The sequence below is a fragment of the Apis florea genome, unplaced genomic scaffold, assembly GCF_048593485.1.
Source record: "Apis florea isolate Af1SG1 unplaced genomic scaffold, ASM4859348v1 contig_3367_pilon, whole genome shotgun sequence".
Classification (NCBI taxonomy): Eukaryota; Metazoa; Arthropoda; class Insecta; order Hymenoptera; family Apidae; genus Apis; species Apis florea.
Window position 1 is genome coordinate 7,027,651 of NW_028256746.1, and position 19,690 is coordinate 7,047,340.

A 19,690-nucleotide genomic window follows, 5' to 3' on the forward strand; every position below is an offset into this window, starting at 1 on the left:
ATTATATATATATATATATTATGTGAAGTTGGCACAAAATGGATGCTGCTTGCAAATATATCAGTTTCAACTAAACATCGATTTACAAAATGGGAAATCAATTAGTCGGTATTGCGCCTAGTCAAATATTTCCAGTAGAACATTATTTGACGGATCATAGTGATTTATTATTCGACGTAAAGTAAGTATTTTGATCTAATATGAATAATTATAAAAATGATAGTTAACACATTTTTCAATTTTTCGTCAATCTATATCTGATAACATACTTAATATGAATTAAAATATTTTGATAAGATCTTTAAAAAAAAAAATATATTATGATATTTCATATAAATCAAAATTATATATATAATTATATTATATATATATATATATATATATATATATATATATATAAACATATATATAAATATATATAAATAAAGGAATAATTGTATATTTTTATTTTCTTATGATTATTGTGCATATAGCTTAGGAAGTACTAGATTTTTTAAAGTGGCTCGTGCCAGAAGTCAAGAAGGTCTTATAGTAATTAAAGTTTTTGCTATTCATGATCCAACACTTCCATTGTCTACTTATAAAGAAAAACTCGAAGAAATTAGATCTAAATTAGCATCTGCTGTAAATTGTCTACCTTTTCAAAGAATGATTGTAAGTATATTTACGTAATATTTATGTTATATAAATTATAATAATTTTTACTATTTATAATTATAACTAATTATATGTTTTTATAAGCTCACAGAAAAATCAGGATCAATAATGAGAGAATATGTAAAATATTCTCTTTATGATAGAATTAGTACCAGGCCATTTTTAACAAGTATAGAAAAGAAGTGGATTACCTTTCAAATTTTATATGCTTTACATCAAGCTCATAAGGTAAACTAATATTTAAAAATTTTTAAATTAATCAAATTAAATAATTTCAGATATTGTTATGAAATAATTTTTAATTGATTAAATATGTTAAAATATTTTTCTATTAAATAATGAATATAAATGTAATCCTGTGAATATAAATGAATATAAATGTAATTCCTTTATAAAATGTACAATAATATTAATAATGTATAATAACATGTACATTATTATACAATAACATTTAAAATATTTTTTTTATTTTACTATAGTTTGGAGTTTGTCATGGTGATATCAAACTAGAAAACATTATGATAACTAGTTGGAACTGGATTTTACTCACAGATTTTGCAAGTTTTAAACCAACTTATTTACCTGAAGATAATCCTGCAGATTTTTCATATTTTTTTGATACTTCTAGGAGAAGGTACATGTGCAAATAATTTTTTTTTAATTATTATCTTTAATTTATTGTGGTAAATTATAATTCAATTATCATTTCAGAACATGTTATATAGCTCCAGAACGATTTGTGAAAACACTATCTTCAGAATTAAACAATACATTATTGTTATCAGAACAAGAACTAAAGACAGGTGATTTACATCCAATGATGGATATTTTTTCTGCAGGCTGTGCATTAACAGAATTATATAATGAAGGACATTCACCATTTGATTTTTCTCAATTATTAGGTATATATAAATTGTATATAATGTTATTGTATTATAGAATTATTGTATATGTATTAAAGAATTGTGTTATTATGATATTAAGCATATAGAAATAATGAATATTCAGTGAGTAAGCATTTGGATACAATAGAAGATCCTGGAATACGCGAACTTCTTGCATCTATGCTAGAAAGAAATCCAACAAATAGAAAAAGTGCTGAAATTTATCTAGCTCAAGCTCGTGGAACAGTATTTCCAGAATATTTTTATTTGTTTCTGCAACCATATATGCTTATTTTTTCTGCTGCCCCAATTTTATCTCCTGATGAAAAAATAAATAGACTTAAAAAAGATATTGGTAATATTATTAATATTTTAAAAGCAGAAGAAAATAAAAAAGTAAAAACTGATATAAGAAATATAGAGATTAAGATTGATCAATTTGAAAATAACATAGAATCAACTAAAGATGATTCTGGTCACAGTGAAGATAATACTATTGTAGAAGTTGATAGTGATCAAAGTTTTGACAAAACTGATATGAATCAAATTGATTCAAAAATTATTTCAATAGAAGATTTTAAATCCGAAAATCAAAAAGATCAGCGATCAGAAGTTAAATTAATTGAAAATCAGAAACAAAAACTGGATTTAAAAAATGAAAAGAAAACTTTATCTTCGGAACCTGTTGAAGGATTAGTTATCATTACTCAACTTGTTACTTCATGTATAAGAGGTTTGCATCATTCTCAATCTAAATTACAAAGTTTAGAAATATTACTTGAACTTGCTGAAAACACATCAGATGAAACAATATTGGATAGAATCTTGCCTTATATTGTAAGTATTTTATAAGTTATATTAAATTTAATATTGATAAAAAAAAGTTTATCTAATGTTTATTATATTATATGTATATTGTAGTTTCATTTAGTTCATGATCCTGCTCCAAGAGTACGGGTGTCAGCTATACATACTTTAACAAAATGTTTGCATCTTGTAAAATCAATTCCACCATCAGATGTTAACATTTTCCCAGAATATATTTTACCTGGTTTAGCACATATTACACAAGATGAAGCTGTAATTGTTAGAGCTGCTTATGCGGAAAATATTGCACATTTAGCACATATTGCATTAAGATACTTAGAGAATGCTCATTTATCTAATTTAGGTAACAAAGAAGGTCCAAAACCAAGTTATGATAGTGAACTTCAAACTTTGCACGAAATGGTAATTAATTTTTTATTATATATAATATTATATTAATATTTTATATTAAAATATATAATATTATTAGGTGCAACAATCTGTGTCCATGTTATTAACAGATCCTCAGAATTTGGTAAAACAAACATTAATAGAAAGTGGAATTAATAAATTGTGTGTATTTTTTGGAAAACAAAAAGCCAATGATATTCTGCTTAGTCATATTATTACTTTTTTAAATGATAAAGAAGATAAAGAGTTAAGAGGTTCTTTCTTTGAATGTATTGTTGGTGTAGCTGCTTATGTTGGCTGGCATAGTAGTCCTATTTTAATGCCTCTTCTTCAGCAAGGATTAGCAGATCCTGAAGAATTTGTAACAACAAAAGCTATTAATGCAATGGCAACTCTTACAGAATTAGGTCTCTTACACAAATCTGCTCTTTATCAACTTTTATATGAAACTATGGTTTTTTTAGTAAGTTAAAATTTAAATATTGATTAAAAATTTACATTAGAAATAGCATGCTAATTTTGATTTTTAGTTTAGATTTTGATTTTGATTTTAGATTTTAATATTATATTTGATATTATATTGCGAAAATTAATTAAATTAAATTAATTAAATTAATAAAATTCAAATAATCACTATTTTTTTTATCTTGAAAATTGTAAGAAATCAGTAATTAAGTTATAAAGAAAAATTATTCAGAATAATGTCTTTAATAACATATGACTAAAGATATAAGAAATAATGTATCAAAGTCATTAGCAAAATTAATTATCAAGAATTGTAATTATTAATATAAAATATCGAATTTAAAATATTTCATAGGTACATCCAAATTTATGGATAAGACATGCGACTGTTGGGTTTATATCTGCAGCTGCACGAACACTTAATTTAGTAGATGTTCAATGCAAAGTTCAATCAATGATACAACCATATTTAAAACATTCATTAATTCAAATAGAAAAAGAAATTCTATTATTAGAGGCTTTAGTACCTCCTATACCAAGAATTGTTTATGATTCTGTTGTGAAATATAATGATATAGAAGAATTATTTCAAAGTCTTGAACAGAGACAAGTTGCACGAACGAAAACTTTGCCTGGAATGGTTCCACAATATAGTGAAACAAATAATTCATTACGAAATGTAAATTGTAAATTTTATTTATAAACATATTTTATTTTTCTCGAGAAATCTAAACAAAGTTTTTAGCTTTTCAGACGATTAAGTTCAGAGTCAATGACTGAAATTGTTGAAGATCAATTAATAACAATGAAGCCACATTTAATGAAAATTAATAAGTATCGAAATTCGGTGGATGCGAAGTTGAATACAATTAAACCAATGGAAGGAAAGTTAGAATTAAATACTATGAAAGACAAGATAAGACATCATATAGTAATATTATATCCCGATACAAAATCCGATTTAGGTCTTCCACCATTTAAACGATTAGATCGTAGAACATCAGATAGTGTTGGTACATATGCGACAATGAATCAGGAATGGCGTACAATGTTTGCAGCTCAAGATAATATTCAAGTAATTAAAAATAAATGAGCCATGTTTATTAAATTTTTATAGAATTATAATTAATTTTTTTATAATATAGCATACTGTTAAAATGTCAGATATGACGGGAAGTAATGGAAGTCCTAGTCAAAGTTTACATGGAGGAGATATTCATTTATCGCCACAACATAGTTTGTCTGACATGAATAGCATAAATGATCATTCTCTTCATGAACGTTCATATATTCAATGTATGTGTTTTAAAAATATTTTAGATATTAAAATATTGCATATACAAAAATTTTTATATAATTTTGTAGATAGATGTGCACCTTGTAGATTAGAAGTAAGACAATTAACATACAGAAAGCAAGAACAACATGCTGCTGCATTAAGAGCACAACATTGGGCTGATAATATTGCATGGCAAGCTGGTAATTAATATCTATTTTAATAATATATATTGATATACATATTTTACATTTAATATTGATATAATAAATGTTTTTATTAAAAATTAAAAAAGGTTCAAGATTATTACCAAATGGATGGAGACCTCGAGGAGTACCAGTTGCACATCTTCATGAACATAGAGCTGCAATAAATAGGCTAGTTTCTATACCAGATACTAGTTTATTTGCCAGTAGTTCTGCAGATGGATGCATAAAAATATGGGATGCAAGTAAAATGGAAGGTCGAAACATTGCTAATCGCTCTAGGTAGATTCTTTATATAATGTATTATATATTCTATATATAATATGTTTTTATATATATTTCTAATATATATAAAATATTTAATATGTTTGTATTATTTTTTAATTTCATTAGACAAACTTATATGCACAGAGGTGGTCCTTTGGTTGGTTTAGCTATATGTGATCAAGGACAATCATTAGCAAGTTCTGCTAGTCAATCAGGAACAGTATTTGTTTTACGAATCGAATCAAATTCTAGTAAAATGAATGTCATTGGTACCAGACAATTAGATCTTCAGGTAATTAATTATATTAATTGTATAAATTATATTAAAATGTATTTTTTAATATTGATAAATTAATATAATTCTGGATTATTACATTTAGGAAGAAGGATGTGCAGTTGATTTACAATATTTAGATTCGGGTTCACAATCAGTTCTTGTATATGCATCATTATATGGTGCATTAGTAGGATGGGATTTAAGATGTCCTGGTACAACGTGGCGTTTAGAGAATGATTTAAAACACGGAGTAATTACTTCATTTTGTGTAAATAATTATCAACAGTGGTTAACTCTTGGTACTAGTTCCGGAGTCCACACGTGCTGGGACTTACGATTTCAATTACCAATAACTAGTATTAAACATCCTACAAGTAAATTTACAAGCATTTTAAATTCATATAAAATAAGAAATCAAATAAATATTAAACTTTATAAAATATTTTCAATTTTAGATGCAAGAGTAAGAAAAGTAATTACTCATCCTACTGAACATTCATGGATTATTTCGGCTGTGCAAGGAAATAACGAAATTTCAATGTGGAATCTTGAAACTGATTTTCGACAAATGGTACTTTGGGCATCAAGTGCACCTCCTCTTAGCCATTCACAAGGTGGTCATAGTGTATGTGCAATGTACTCTGGATGCATTGATCGTTCAGGTTTTTTATTAGCTGGTGGTACTGATATGAGATTACGTTTTTGGGATTTAAATGCGCCCAATGAATCATATGTTGCATTGCCTGCTGCTATTGATGTTACTCCTCCAAATTCATTAGCATATGAGTTAGTATTCATAATAAAAATAATGTAAAACAATAGTTTATATTATATATAATATAATTTTAAAAAAAATTTTAATTTTACAGACAACGTTTAATTGATGGGACTAATGTAGTACAAGAAGTTTTAGCTGGAGGTGGTCCTATTCCATCATCTGGAGGAAGTAATAGTATTAGAACGAGAAATTCTGAAGAAGGTGGTCAGGGTCCAGAAACTCCGCCATCTGGACATCATGACACAATTTCCGCAGTATCTATGTCAAACACTTGTATCCTGACTGGTAGTACAGATGGATTAATACAAGTTTGGAAATGATTGTTTTCTCTTTCATCATGTCACTTTCCAAGACTGTATGTAATGTACAAATTTTTCTAATGTATATTTTTTCTGGGGAAAACAATCTAATCAAGATTTTTATGATTGAACTCATGTGCTGCAGTAATTCTGTGATTTTTATTTGTACATAATATGTAATATATAGATATAGTAAATAAGATCATTTATAATCACAACTATTGTATACAACGCATTTCTTGGAGTATAAAACTTAAGTTACTTTAATAGAGTGATTTATTTTTCTACGTAAAAAAAAAAAGATGAAAGAGCTTGATGTATTATAATATATTAAGATAAATTAATAATATTTAGCTTTAAATAATATAATAACAACGATTAATTAAGTGGACATAATACAAAGGAAAACGTATTATATTAATGTACAAAGACATCATTAACAAATTTATCTCTTCATACATAATTTATACTGATAGATATATATATATATGACTGCGTACTTTTATGTTATTGATTACATAGTAAACTTATATACTGACTGAAATACTCATAACCAGTGAATATCTTTGTGTATTCTCTGATATTGTTACAATAAATTCATATTTTTAACGCATATTTAAATAATTATTAAATAATTTAATTATTTAAGGACAAATTGGTACAGAAGGATAAGGTATTCGACCCGGAAAAGCATAAGGATCAGGATTTATTGTTCTACAAATTTCTTTCCATCTTTCTCCTCCTCTTTTTCCTTGTTGTCGTCTTGATTGTTGATTTTTGTAACTCAATGGTTGATAAGTATAATCTTGTTGTTTGCCAAAAAGAATTTCAAACCAAGGAGCTGCATATCCAGTGATGATAAACAATAAAAATAAAAATAAAATTTTCATTTTGTTAATTTCAATTTCTTCAATTTAAAAATTAACGAATATCTGAAAAAAATATAAATAAGTGAATATGCAAATGTATTATTTATAGAAACACTATAGATAACATTTACAAATTTTTATGCTATCAAATTAAATGATAAAAAATGATACATTACCTAATATATATTTATACGATTGTCTTGTATTTTTATTTTTAAACTTCACACTTTCTGAATAAACTGATTAGATTAATATAATAAAATTAATATAAATAATTTTTCTTTTAACTTTTATTCATTATTCAAATATAATTAATAAAAATCTTTTATGCAAACATCCGGTCATTTATATTTTTTTTTTTTTCCAATTTATATTAAAGAGTTTGAACTGATAACTCGCGCTAAGAAGTATACTTTCGCAATGAAGTGATGCTGAATGCTTACTGCTATTTTATATATCAATTCATACTGGTTAAAAAAAATATAATGATTGGATTTGTAAACGGTTTTATGTTTATCTTTAATTTTTTTATATTTTTCCGATTATGAAAACTAAAAATTGTGAAAGAGAGTAATTGAGTTAAATCCATATTTTATTAAAAAAATAATCAAATTAGTATATATCTATTAATATATAATGTTTTATTAAAAAGTATATACGAAAATAAGTTTTTATCACGATATATTTTATGAAACAATAAAAAAGCATAGTGCAATGTGACATTTTTTTGTCACATTGATTTTGAGGAAAATCCTAGAGAGATATCTATTTATGTCTGGTGAATTAAATAAATTTTGCATTCATCACACGTAATCTTTTTGTGTATTCTATATGCGTATAAAATTTATTACAATAGAACACGCAGTAAAGAAATAACTATTTAATTATAGATATACTCATTTATTGGAATGTATACCAATTGCATTCCAGATTTCTAATTAAAAATACTTTGTGTTAAATTATTATGGTAAAAAAAATCATTAAATTTAATAAATTTTGTTCATTTATTTGTTTCAACTTGGTATTTGAATGCAATTATTTCATAGAGATATAAAATTATCATGACTCATTCATGAAATTCATTTAAATTATATTACAGACTATATAATTATTTTAAGTTGATTATAAATCCTATATTTGTGATCATCTTATGTCAAGATTATTATTTTTAATATAATATAGATCTTTTTTCGTTAATATATATAATATATATTTATATAATAACTTCAATCTGTATTTAAGTATTAAATATTAAAAAGTTTTCAAGAAAAAAATGTTTTAGTTATATATAATAGAAAATCGAAATATATTTTGATTATGATTATGAGAAATTATATATTATTTAAATAGCAGGAAAATATGTATTATATGTAATCATTTTTATTAAGTTTGATCATGATTAATTATTATTATAATACATATCGTTTTTCCAATCTATTGAGTTATTAATATTTTTAATAGAAAAAATATGTAAAGATTTAATAATATTGCGTTAAAAAATTTGCAAGTGATTTCTTCATCTTAAAATGTAATCAACTTTTGCAGTCATTATTGATTTTTGAATTTAGACCAAGCAATAAACGAATATAGGTCATATTAAATTAAATTCTTATTTTATCACGTTATCTAATTTACTCATACTTAATTATCACGCGAAAAATGAATGATGAATGTATACAATACATTTCCCTTTTTTTCAATAATTAGAATTTTATTTTTTCAATACAAAAATTTTATACAGATAAAGTGAAATAAGTAAATGAAACAAAATATATTTTATGTATATTGATCTGTTAATATTCCTTGCGAAACACGTTGCGAGACATGAATAAATAGCTTTTATATTAAGATGTTCGATGAAAAAACATGATATATCAATCAATAATTTATATATATGCGTTTCTTTTTATTAAATTATTTTTTGTTTTATTTAAGATGAAAAATGAATATTATTTTTTCAATTCAAATTTTAGAGCATAATTATCATAACTTAAAATGTGAATAAATAGGAATTAATTTGAAATAATAATATTTGTATAATCAGTATAACTTATTCCGTAAATATAATTAAATTAATATTTAAATTCAAAATTTTAACAAATATAATATATAGATATTCCATATTGGACATCTATAAAGTGGAGATTCCTGAAGATAAATATCCCAAAAATAACTGATATATTAATAAAAATTTAGATAAAATTTAGATTGAGAATAATTTATAGTTAAGAAAAGTGTAACAGTAAATTAATATTGTTTCGAAGAAACAAAATTATTATAAATCGTATTGCAAAATATTTAAATTTCCTATATTATAGTATCATTAACCTTTTTAAATTTTGATATTAAAAGATTTGATATCATTAATTGTTTTTTATAAATTAGAAAAATTATCGTACAAGATAATTTTTAATAATTTTAGAAATTTCAATAAATATTTCTCATTAAAATTTTATAAAATATGTAATGATGAAAAACAATAACTATACATATTTCCAAAGCGATTTATTTTTTTGATGTCAAATAGAATTTTTAAAGAATAAGATATAAAAATTATATTAAACTTTTGAATAACATTGTTCGAAAAAGACTATAATTATTTAATGATTTAAAATCAGTTTATATAAAATTTTTGTTAAAAGATCCAGCAAAATATATTCAAATTGCTTTTGATGATAAGAATAATATTGTTAATTCGAATATTTATAATGAATATATTTTGATTTCTAATAAACTAATTTAATTACTAATAGACATTAAAAATCAAAGTTCAAAAAATTCTGCTGGATATCATTATCTAGTGATCATTCAGTCAAGTATCTTGATATTATATAATGTTATTTTTGTTTTATTTTAGATTTTATCATTTATATCACAAAGAAATATTGATCATATTGTCCACAATTTATGAGATGCTAAATAATGAGTAAATTATTCAATAAATAATTAAAAATATATGAATAAGATTTTTTGAAAATATAGATGTTGATGAGAATAATGATGAAAAAAATAATTACATTTGACGAAGAATTTTTGAACAATAATATAATTATAAAAGTTAAAACAGTTATAGATATATAATATAATATAATAATATATAATAATATAATATATAATATAATAATAGTATAATATATAATAATTAGAATGTTTAATGTTTATTATTAATTAAATAATTATTAATTAATATTGTTCATTAATTAAATTCATAATTCTATTCTTTTAATAATATCAATTTTATATTTGTATGATATATTTTTTATTACAGAATTGTGTAATTTAAACACAGTTTCAAATATTTATTCAATAATAGTAATAAAATATTAGAATAGTAATTGGAATTGGAAAATTTTTTTATTTCATAAATATTTTTATTTTTGGTAAAATAATATAGTTATAAAACATGTCTTTTATCAAATTTAAATAATAAATAATATTATACATAAAATTATTAACAATTTAATCATGTTTTAGAAGATACTTCTTTCTTTAAAATATAATTTTTATATCTATATCTATAAATGATTTTAAAGTTTTTGATACATAATATTATTATACTTTTTAAAATAGTCTCTTTTGTAAGATATAAATAACACAAGCAAGAAAAAACACAAATGCTAATGCTACTAAAGCTTTATCAGTAACTTCTCTTCTACCATATTTGCCTAAAAGTTTTCCAGATTGAACTATAGCTTGTTGTTGATGTTCTAATTCATCTTTAGTACTGGTAACTTTATCTGATGATATAACTAAAAATGTTTAAAGTAATAAATTAAAAATCATATCTTAAAATTTAAGATATATTATAAAAAAAAAATTATATACTTAATGTATCTAATGTATCTGCACTTTTTTGAGTTGTTTCAGCTAAGTGTCTAGATATACTTAAAAGTTTGTCAGAGAGTTGATTCGATGTATTTGCTAAACTTTTCTTGTCATGTCTTCTACGAATAGCAGATTGTTGCTCTTCAGGTATAGAAAGTAGTTCTTCTTTAGCAAGTTTATCTATTACACAGATACTAACAACATTAGCTTTACGAAATGCAGCTAAAGAAGTGTTAAGTTGTTGTTTATAAACATCTACTTCAGTTAATAATTCTATTTTTTTTTTTTCTGAAAGTTCTCTCTCTGCTATGGATGCTAATTTATCTATAGATGATTTTAAAATTGCTATTTTTGCTCTGCCTTCTGCATTTAATTCATTAAGCAATTCTAAAGGACCAGTACATTGTTGAATATCCTGAAAAATTTATATTATTTTACAAATTGTTTTATATAATAAAAATTTATCTTTCTTTATTTAACCTCTAACAGATATATAAAATGTTATTATCATAATACAAATTTATATCAATAAATTGTACTTGTAATTTATTTAATAATAATTATAAGAATAAATTTATCAATAATCTAATTAATATAGATTATATCATTTGATATTAAGAAAGTTAAGATTCAGGTTATACTAATTATTATGAAAAAATTTGTGTTTAAAATAATATTTACCTGTATTAAAGCCGTGACTTGAAGTTGATTTTTTACAATATCCTGATGAATAAGTTCTATTGTATGGTTTCCAGTGTCCATCGGGGCACAATTTTTTTTTTATGACAATTTCTTACTTCGACTTTTATTGTACGGTAAAAACGGAATGTGACTTTAATACTGATAAGTACATAAATGTAAAATGAAAATTTCAAATGTTAATAATTCTTTTATTATGTAAAATTTTTATGAAAATATATAAAATATATTCAAATATGATATTATTTTATATTCATTCAATGTTATTTTAATTAAATATTTTTAAACAATAAATTAATATTTTTATAATATTTTTTATAAATTATTATATAAAACAGTGCAATAAGGTTATGTTGTAGAATATATAAAAACGACTGAGGTAGTATAATTTATTAATGTACAATTTAAACATTATATTATCATACAATTGGTTTGTTTGATTACAAACACTGTAGTTATAAATATAGATGTTGAGACAAAAAATGTTGACTTTTTCTATTTATAATATATACTCTTTTCTAAATAAAATTCCAAAGCAGATAAATTAAATTTGTAATGCAATAATACTATGTAATTGAACATAGTTATATTAAATATTCTTGACCACATAAAACGATTACTATTATTTTATATGATTCTATTATACATGAATTTTTTTAAAATTAATATAAACTCAAAATTAACGAAGACAGTGTATTACAGCAGTTGTAAATTCTGTTGTAGAACTCTGTCCACCTAAATCTTTTGTTAATACTTTTCCATCATTTAGAACACGATTTAATGCATCTTTAATTTGTTCAGAATAACGTTTCAAATTCACATGACGTAAAAGTTTTACTGCACATAAAAGCATAGCAGTAGGATTTGCAACATTTTTACCAACAGCTTCTGAATATGTATGCCTTGCACCCTAAGTAATAAATCAATAATAAACAAATAGAAAATTTTAATGAATTATTATATCTTGTATCTCTATATGTTATATTCAAAACTTACTGGTTCAAAAACAACACATTCAGGACTATAACTAGCACCTGCAACTACACCAGCACCACCAACCAATCCAGATGCTAAATTGTCCAAAATATTACCATATAAATTTGGCAATACCATTACATCAAATTGATGTGGATTGGATACCATTTGCATTGTACAATTATCTACAATCATTGTTTCAAATGTAATTCTGAAATAAAAGAATGATTTAAGAATATAAATTCTAAATATTAAAAATAATCTATCTGAAATAAAAAATAATTATAATTACCTAGGATACATTTTAGCAATTTCTTGGCATGATTTTAAAAAAAGACCATCACCAAGTTTCATGATATTGGCTTTGTGAACACAAGTAACTTTTTTACGATTATGTTTCACTGCATAATCAAATGCAAATTTTGCAATCCTTTGACTTTTAGTAGCAGTTACTATTTTTAAACATTCCACTACACCTTTTACAGATTCATGTTCTAATGCAGAATATTCTCCTTCTGTTTGTTCTCTAATGATAATACAATCCACATTTTTATGACGACATTTAACACCAGGTAAAGATTTTACATGAACAACATTTGAATACAAATCTAAACTTTTACGTAATTTCATATTTAAAGTTTGAAGCTCTCCAGTATGAGAATGATCTGGTGTTGCCAAAATACCCTATAAATATATTGATATAAAATAAATATATGAATATAAATAAATATCAAATATTAAATATAAAATTACCTTTAAGCATACTCGATTCCTTGCAATACTATTAGATACTTGTTCAAGTGGTGCACTTAAAGTTGGATTTACTTCTGAGAGAAAGTAAGGCTCAAATTCAACAGGTACATTTGCAGCTTTGAAAACATTTTGAACAGAAACTACTAATTCTGGTCCTACACCATCTCCTGGTATAAGGGTACATTTTACTTTTCCTTCTTGTTCAATTGCCTAAAAAAAAAATATTATGAAAATTATACAATTATGATTTCTATATATTTGAGTGATAATTTAATATATATTAGATTTACCGATTCTTGCAAACGTACTGTTCCTATATGTAAAGACCTGACAGCTCCTTTCTGAGCATTCTATAAATAATATTTTAATTAATAGTTTAAAAATAAAGTAAATAAATGTATATATAATATAATAGTCAATATTAATTAAATGTAATATAATGTAAGTAACATTTATTTTTTTGTATATAATTAAATTAAAAATATTATGTTAAAAGATTATATCTATATAGACGTAAACGTAATGATTAAATAACATGATTATTGAAGTCGATTATTTAATTGATTTTGAATTTCGAATATTTACTCATTTTAATATTTTGTAAGTACGTAATTATTTAATATTTGAAATTGTATTTCTTATTTAATAAGATTTTCATATATTTTTGAGAGAAATTATTTTAATATAACGTCCTTGTAATAGTCATTGATAATTCATTTTATTGAATATTAATAAAATTCAATGATATTTTAAAATAATTGTAATTTATAAAATTACATTAATTTTTTAAAAATAAAAAAATGATATTTTAATGAAATGTTTATTACCTGTGAAAGTACTTTGCAGACGTTTCTCGCAAGTAAAGCCATTTTCTACAATGAACTCTAAATGACTATCTCACTCTCGCATATATATCAGTAATATAAATTTGAAAAGTATTAGGGAAATTTAATTAAAAAAATACTAATTTTTTTCTATTTATATTATATAAGAAATTATATAAAATAAATATAATCTATATAATATTTTATTAATAATAATAATTTTATTATCATTTATGAATGATTCCTAAATAATATATGTTTACGATCCCGTTTTTATTTAATTTGGATTTTATTTCACGTTTTTTCGGAGTTTATCAAATATATATAATAATCTTTCATTATTATAAAACTTAATAACACTAGTAACAATACTACTAGTAATTTCAAATAATTTTATTAATTATATTTTATATTAATTCATATTTTATATTAGATTTTATAAAGTTATTATTCTATTTATTGTATTTATCTTTTTATTGTAATTCTATATGTTAAAAAAATATATTATAAATATATAATTTTTATATTATATTATAATTTTTGTCATATATAAAATAACAAATAAGTGTGAATATTTTTTTTCTAATTATAATTTAATTTTTCGCGCCTAACATGTCTGTTTAGTTATTTCAGTTATGTCTGATTCTCCTGCAATAAGAAATGTCAAACATGATAATCTACTTTACATTATTATAAAATTATGTAAGTCTTGTTTATTAAACTATATATATATATATAAACTATAAACTATATATATATATATATACATATATACAACTATATATATATATATATATATATATATATATATATATATATATATATATATGAATTTTACAAAATTATATGAATATAAAAATTCCTAGTAAATTTTATTACGATAAGTTTACTGACATGACTTTGTGTAGAAATAGAAACAAGAGCAGAAAATAAATATAATATTTATATAACAATACATTTTTTATTCTATGCTTATTATGGCTTTCTTTCTTATTATGGCTTATCATGGCTTTCAGTCTTAACATTACCAATTCAGTTTAGAAAATTATAATATAATAATAATTGGAAATGTAATTAAATTTTAATGTAAAATTATAGATTAATAAAAAATAAAATAAACATTCTATTACTTATATTTTATATTCAAATTTCATATATGATTATATTTACACTATTATGTATATTATTATGTACATTTTTTTAATTACAAAAAATTTTTCGGTATTTTAGAAATAGAAAGTCCTTATCATCTATTTTATATCTGATTTATGTAAAAATAAAAAAGTTAGAAATCATTTTTATTTGTAATATAAAATTTGTATAAAAATAATTATATTAACTTTTACAAATGATACTATTCGATGGAATTTATTCAAAATAATCGAAAATGACTGAAAAACAATTACGTGAGTATAAATCATTGATTATTTATTATAAATATTTATTCATTATATATGTATTAATGCAAAATATTTATTTGTAAAAAATTGATTTTAATGTATGTTTCTAATATCTGTTTTCTTGTGATATTTTAATTTTAATATTATATTAGATTATAATAAAATATAAAATAATTTTGAAAATAATATAACATATGAAACACTTATAGGTTATAAATATTAATAAATTTTATTTTGAATTTATTATTTGAAAGAAATAATTTCTAATAAATATATTTAATATTAGTGGAATATTATGATATTTTTTAGCACAAGAAATGACAAAGCACAGTTTTCGTCAAAAAGTATGGGATTATTTGATGAAGAATGATTTAGTCAATTTTCCTCTTTCTGTATACGATCGTATACCAAATTTCAAAGGTGCTACAGAAGCAGCACAACGTTTAGCAGGATTGGATAATTTTAAACAGGCAAAAATTATAAAGATAAATCCAGATAAACCACAAGAATCTGTAAGATTCTTAGCATTAGTAGCTAATAAAGAAATATTAGTTCCAATTCCCAAACTAAGATCTGGTTTGTTTCTTCATATTACACCAATTGCTGGTGCTTCAAAAAATGAATTAAGAACATTATCAAAAATACATGGTTTGACAGAAGTTGGTAAACCACTTGGTATAAATTCTAAAATAAAGGTAGTACATGTTATTTATTAATAATAAAGACTTATTATTATTTAAATCTGTTTTCATTTTACATGTTATTATTTATTTTTAGATAGATCTTGTGATATTGGGATCTGTATGTGTTAGTCGTGATGGATATAGACTTGGTAAAGGTAAAGGATTTGCAGATCTGGAATTTGCTATGATGATGAGAATGGGTGCAGTTACACAGGATACTATAGTTATTACAACTGTGCATGATTGTCAAGTTTTTGATAGTCTTCCTCATCAAATATTTAAGAAATATGATGTACCAGTTGATATAATTGTTACACCTACTGAAACGATAATAGTAAACCCAAAATTAAAAAAACCTAATTGTATTATATGGCATATGCTTAGTGAAAGGAAAATTAAGTCTATGGAAGTATTACAACAACTAAAAGAAATGGATGAGAAGTAAAATTTGAAATATTAATTGAAATTGATACTATGTATATACATACATGCGCGCGCACGCGTATGTTTATAATACATTAAATTGTTTATGTAAAATATTTGAATTGTTTTCAGAAAAGAAAAAATAATAACTTTAAAGGAAGAAGATTCAGATGTAGAAATAAAAAAATATCACTCTCATATAAAAAATAAGAAACGTTTTAACATAAAGAAAGTTTTCTCAAATGTTAATGATATTGAAAAAGAAGAATAAAAGCATGTAAAAACATGTTTTCTTAAAAAGCGTAAAATTAATAAATTTAAATTTTCTGATACAGTTGAGGTAATGCTTATAATCAATGTATATTTATTATATGTCATAATATTATTGCAATATTTTAGGTGAAAATGGAAAGTAATAATAAAAATAAGCAACAATATCGTCAAAATTTGAAATCGAAATTTAAATCTCAAATTGAGTTTTCTTTAAAATTATCCAATATTTCATTTAGCGCGAGAATATACGCGATTTGAAAAATACTTTATTAAAGCGTGGTATTAAACCGAATGAAATAACTTGGTTAGGAAATCGTGGTATTTGTTATCTTCATTTCAATAAACTTAAGCAGATTAATAATTTGCCGAATCAACCAATACAAATTGATTCAATAATGGCAAATCTACAGCAATTATGTATTGGGATATCTACTAATAATACGAACAATTTTATAATAGTAGAACCTGCTAAACCAATATCTAGAATTGAAATTACAAACATGACATCAGTTTAAAAGACAATCAATTTTTAATAGTATTCAACTCATATTTTTGTATGTGAGTTTATTTTGTCGGTAATTATTAATTTATATAAATCAGTAATAGTTTAAATATAATTAAAGCTTTATAGAAGATAATTTATAATATATTTTGCATTTATATAATTAATAAAAAATATTTGGACATTGTATTGCGTATAAGTTTGTATAATCATTAATTACATTTAACATTTAATTTATAATTAATTATATTTTTGATAGTTATAGTAAAAAAAAGATAAAAAAAAAAAGATAAAATCAAATTTAAAAGTGAATTTATATATATAAAAATATTTCTTAATATTAAGAATTGTATATTATTGATAAATTCACAATAATTTTTAGTAATTAATTTTAAATAATTAAAAAAATTTTAAATAATATTAAATACTGTGATCATATATAAATAAAAAATATATATAATTATAATTAAGGATAGTGCTCTATACATATTTGATAACGCTTATCTAATTATAGACTGATAATTCCTGTATAATTTATGAGATATACAATAGTAAAAATTTATATTTTTTGTTTATGTACTACTACTATTCTATTTTTCTGAAAAAACTTAAATGAGAGTAGTAAAATACGATTTTTATATTGTAATATTTTTTAGGCATGTATTTTATTAAAAAATTCGATAATTGAAAGATATATTTAGATGTAATATATCTAAATAATCGGAAAAATGGCAATATATATCTTTGTAATCTTGTGTATTAATTGTGTATTAATAAGTATAGTTAATTATTTTTAAAATTCAAATATAGATAGTTTATTATTGTTGTTAAATTTTTTAATTTAAATTTTTTAATTTATTAATTAATTATTATTCTTATTAATACATAAGTAAATAAGAGAAATAAAGATTTTCTTTAAATTATTATCTCGAGTAATTAGTATTAAGTATCTATTTATTAAATTCAATGTAAAATTCATATTATTGGATAATAATTTTAATTACATTTTTTAATAACAGGATATGATATATTTTTATTTTTCTTTTCTTTTCTGTTCTTTTTCCTTAAATTAAATTTATCAAAAATTAATGATGAAAACTATTTATTTTTTCTTTTTTTTCATCATAATTACTTTTTTTTCCAGAAATAAAATTTTTAGATTAAATTTTAGATTAAATTTCATGTAAAAAATTTTTTGTATAAACATTATTAAAATTGTGATATTAGAAATTATTGATGTCTCTGTTTATCATTTAATAAAATATCAATGATAAAATATCTATTATTATCATTGATATTAAATAAGACGACCGATTGTTATATTATTAATGGAAAAAATTTATCGATAAAATTTTTTTCCATTCGCAAATAGAATTTTTCTTATTTAACATTTATTTTGCGATTTTTTTTTATTTCATTCTGATAATCTGATGATATAATAAAAGAAAATATATCTGTTATCATATTTCTTATCATTATATTTTCCATAATATAAAGTTTATTAAATGTAATTTTCTATTTTTTTGCGTTTCTATATTTAATATTAATATTTCTTTATTTTTTTTTGTTTAAATTATTTTGTTATAAATTTTCTTAAATTCGCGTCTATATTTGAAGTTTATCGAACTTTTTGAACAAATCAAAAATGTAAACCATTCTTCATTCACGGTCATGTTTTTTTTTTTTTTTTTTTTTGCTTAAGTTATTTTAATAGAAAAAATAAATTATAAAATTCTACTGAAAAGATTTTTCTTGTCACTTTTTTTTTTTTCATGAAATGGTATCTTTATATTGATTATTTAATATTTTTTCTCTCGATGATATCATAATTTAAATTCTATATATATATTATTCTATATATAATTCTATATAAATATATATTTAGGATTTTTTTTTATTAATCAAATCAATTATCAAATAATATCAAGACAATGCACGTTTTATTTTTTCTTCTTGTTGATTATTTTTGCTACTTTTTTCTTGCAATATTTATTTTGTGTTTTGATGCCGAATATCGATCATGGATCTATATAAGAATAATAACGATTAAAATTCCTTATTTGATCATTTATCAAAGAAAATATTTTTATTTGTTGCAAAAAAAAAAAAAAGAAACAAGAACATTCGATGGGACAAA

At 22.0% G+C, this 19,690-nt stretch overlaps 4 protein-coding genes and 1 long non-coding RNA gene across 6 annotated transcripts; 2 read left to right on the top strand and 3 right to left on the bottom strand.

Annotated features, from left to right (window-relative positions):
- Window positions 1–13: 13 nt before the first annotated feature.
- On the top strand, window positions 14–7,245 carry Vps15 (vacuolar protein sorting 15). Of its 2 annotated transcripts, XM_086912212.1 has the most exons (18): window positions 14–181; window positions 474–654; window positions 742–885; window positions 1,137–1,291; window positions 1,369–1,559; window positions 1,642–2,378; window positions 2,463–2,771; window positions 2,839–3,222; window positions 3,580–3,903; window positions 3,970–4,299; window positions 4,370–4,520; window positions 4,590–4,703; window positions 4,796–4,988; window positions 5,100–5,265; window positions 5,354–5,624; window positions 5,706–6,036; window positions 6,120–6,282; window positions 6,977–7,245. In XM_086912212.1, exons 1-18 carry the CDS (start codon window positions 90–92, stop codon window positions 7,181–7,183), a joined length of 4,443 nt encoding a protein of 1,480 aa, XP_086768338.1. In that variant the 5' UTR covers window positions 14–89; the 3' UTR covers window positions 7,184–7,245. The 2 variants fall into 2 exon arrangements, with proteins under 2 accessions (XP_086768338.1, XP_012346682.3); XM_012491228.3 differs by lacking the exon at window positions 6,977–7,245 and having other exon boundaries at window positions 6,120–6,940.
- LOC147657038 (uncharacterized) lies at window positions 6,724–7,621 on the bottom strand. The gene is made up of 2 exons (XR_015293357.1): window positions 7,373–7,621; window positions 6,724–7,168 (listed from the first exon to the last, which is right to left on the bottom strand). It is a non-coding gene; the product is annotated as an uncharacterized LOC147657038 (long non-coding RNA).
- Window positions 7,622–10,531: 2,910 nt separating this feature from the next.
- Window positions 10,532–12,067, bottom strand: Sec20 (vesicle transport protein Sec20). Its single transcript, XM_003697041.3, has 3 exons — window positions 11,703–12,067; window positions 11,022–11,436; window positions 10,532–10,945 (listed from the first exon to the last, which is right to left on the bottom strand). Exons 1-3 carry the CDS (start codon window positions 11,781–11,783, stop codon window positions 10,758–10,760), a joined length of 684 nt encoding a protein of 227 aa, XP_003697089.1. The 5' UTR covers window positions 11,784–12,067; the 3' UTR covers window positions 10,532–10,757.
- Window positions 12,068–12,095: 28 nt separating this feature from the next.
- On the bottom strand, window positions 12,096–14,927 carry Idh3b (isocitrate dehydrogenase [NAD] subunit beta, mitochondrial). The gene is made up of 6 exons (XM_003697037.4): window positions 14,276–14,927; window positions 13,739–13,798; window positions 13,449–13,658; window positions 12,988–13,379; window positions 12,717–12,906; window positions 12,096–12,630 (listed from the first exon to the last, which is right to left on the bottom strand). Exons 1-6 carry the CDS (start codon window positions 14,315–14,317, stop codon window positions 12,400–12,402), a joined length of 1,125 nt encoding a protein of 374 aa, XP_003697085.1. The 5' UTR covers window positions 14,318–14,927; the 3' UTR covers window positions 12,096–12,399.
- Window positions 14,928–15,197: 270 nt separating this feature from the next.
- On the top strand, window positions 15,198–17,749 carry lost (methenyltetrahydrofolate synthase domain-containing protein lost). Its single transcript, XM_012491245.3, is given in 6 exon segments — window positions 15,198–15,678; window positions 15,982–16,367; window positions 16,450–16,796; window positions 16,911–17,118; window positions 17,178–17,294; window positions 17,297–17,749. Coding segments are annotated over 6 exon segments (1,347 nt in total). The 5' UTR covers window positions 15,198–15,659; the 3' UTR covers window positions 17,567–17,749.
- The last annotated feature ends 1,941 nt before the right edge of the window (window positions 17,750–19,690 follow it).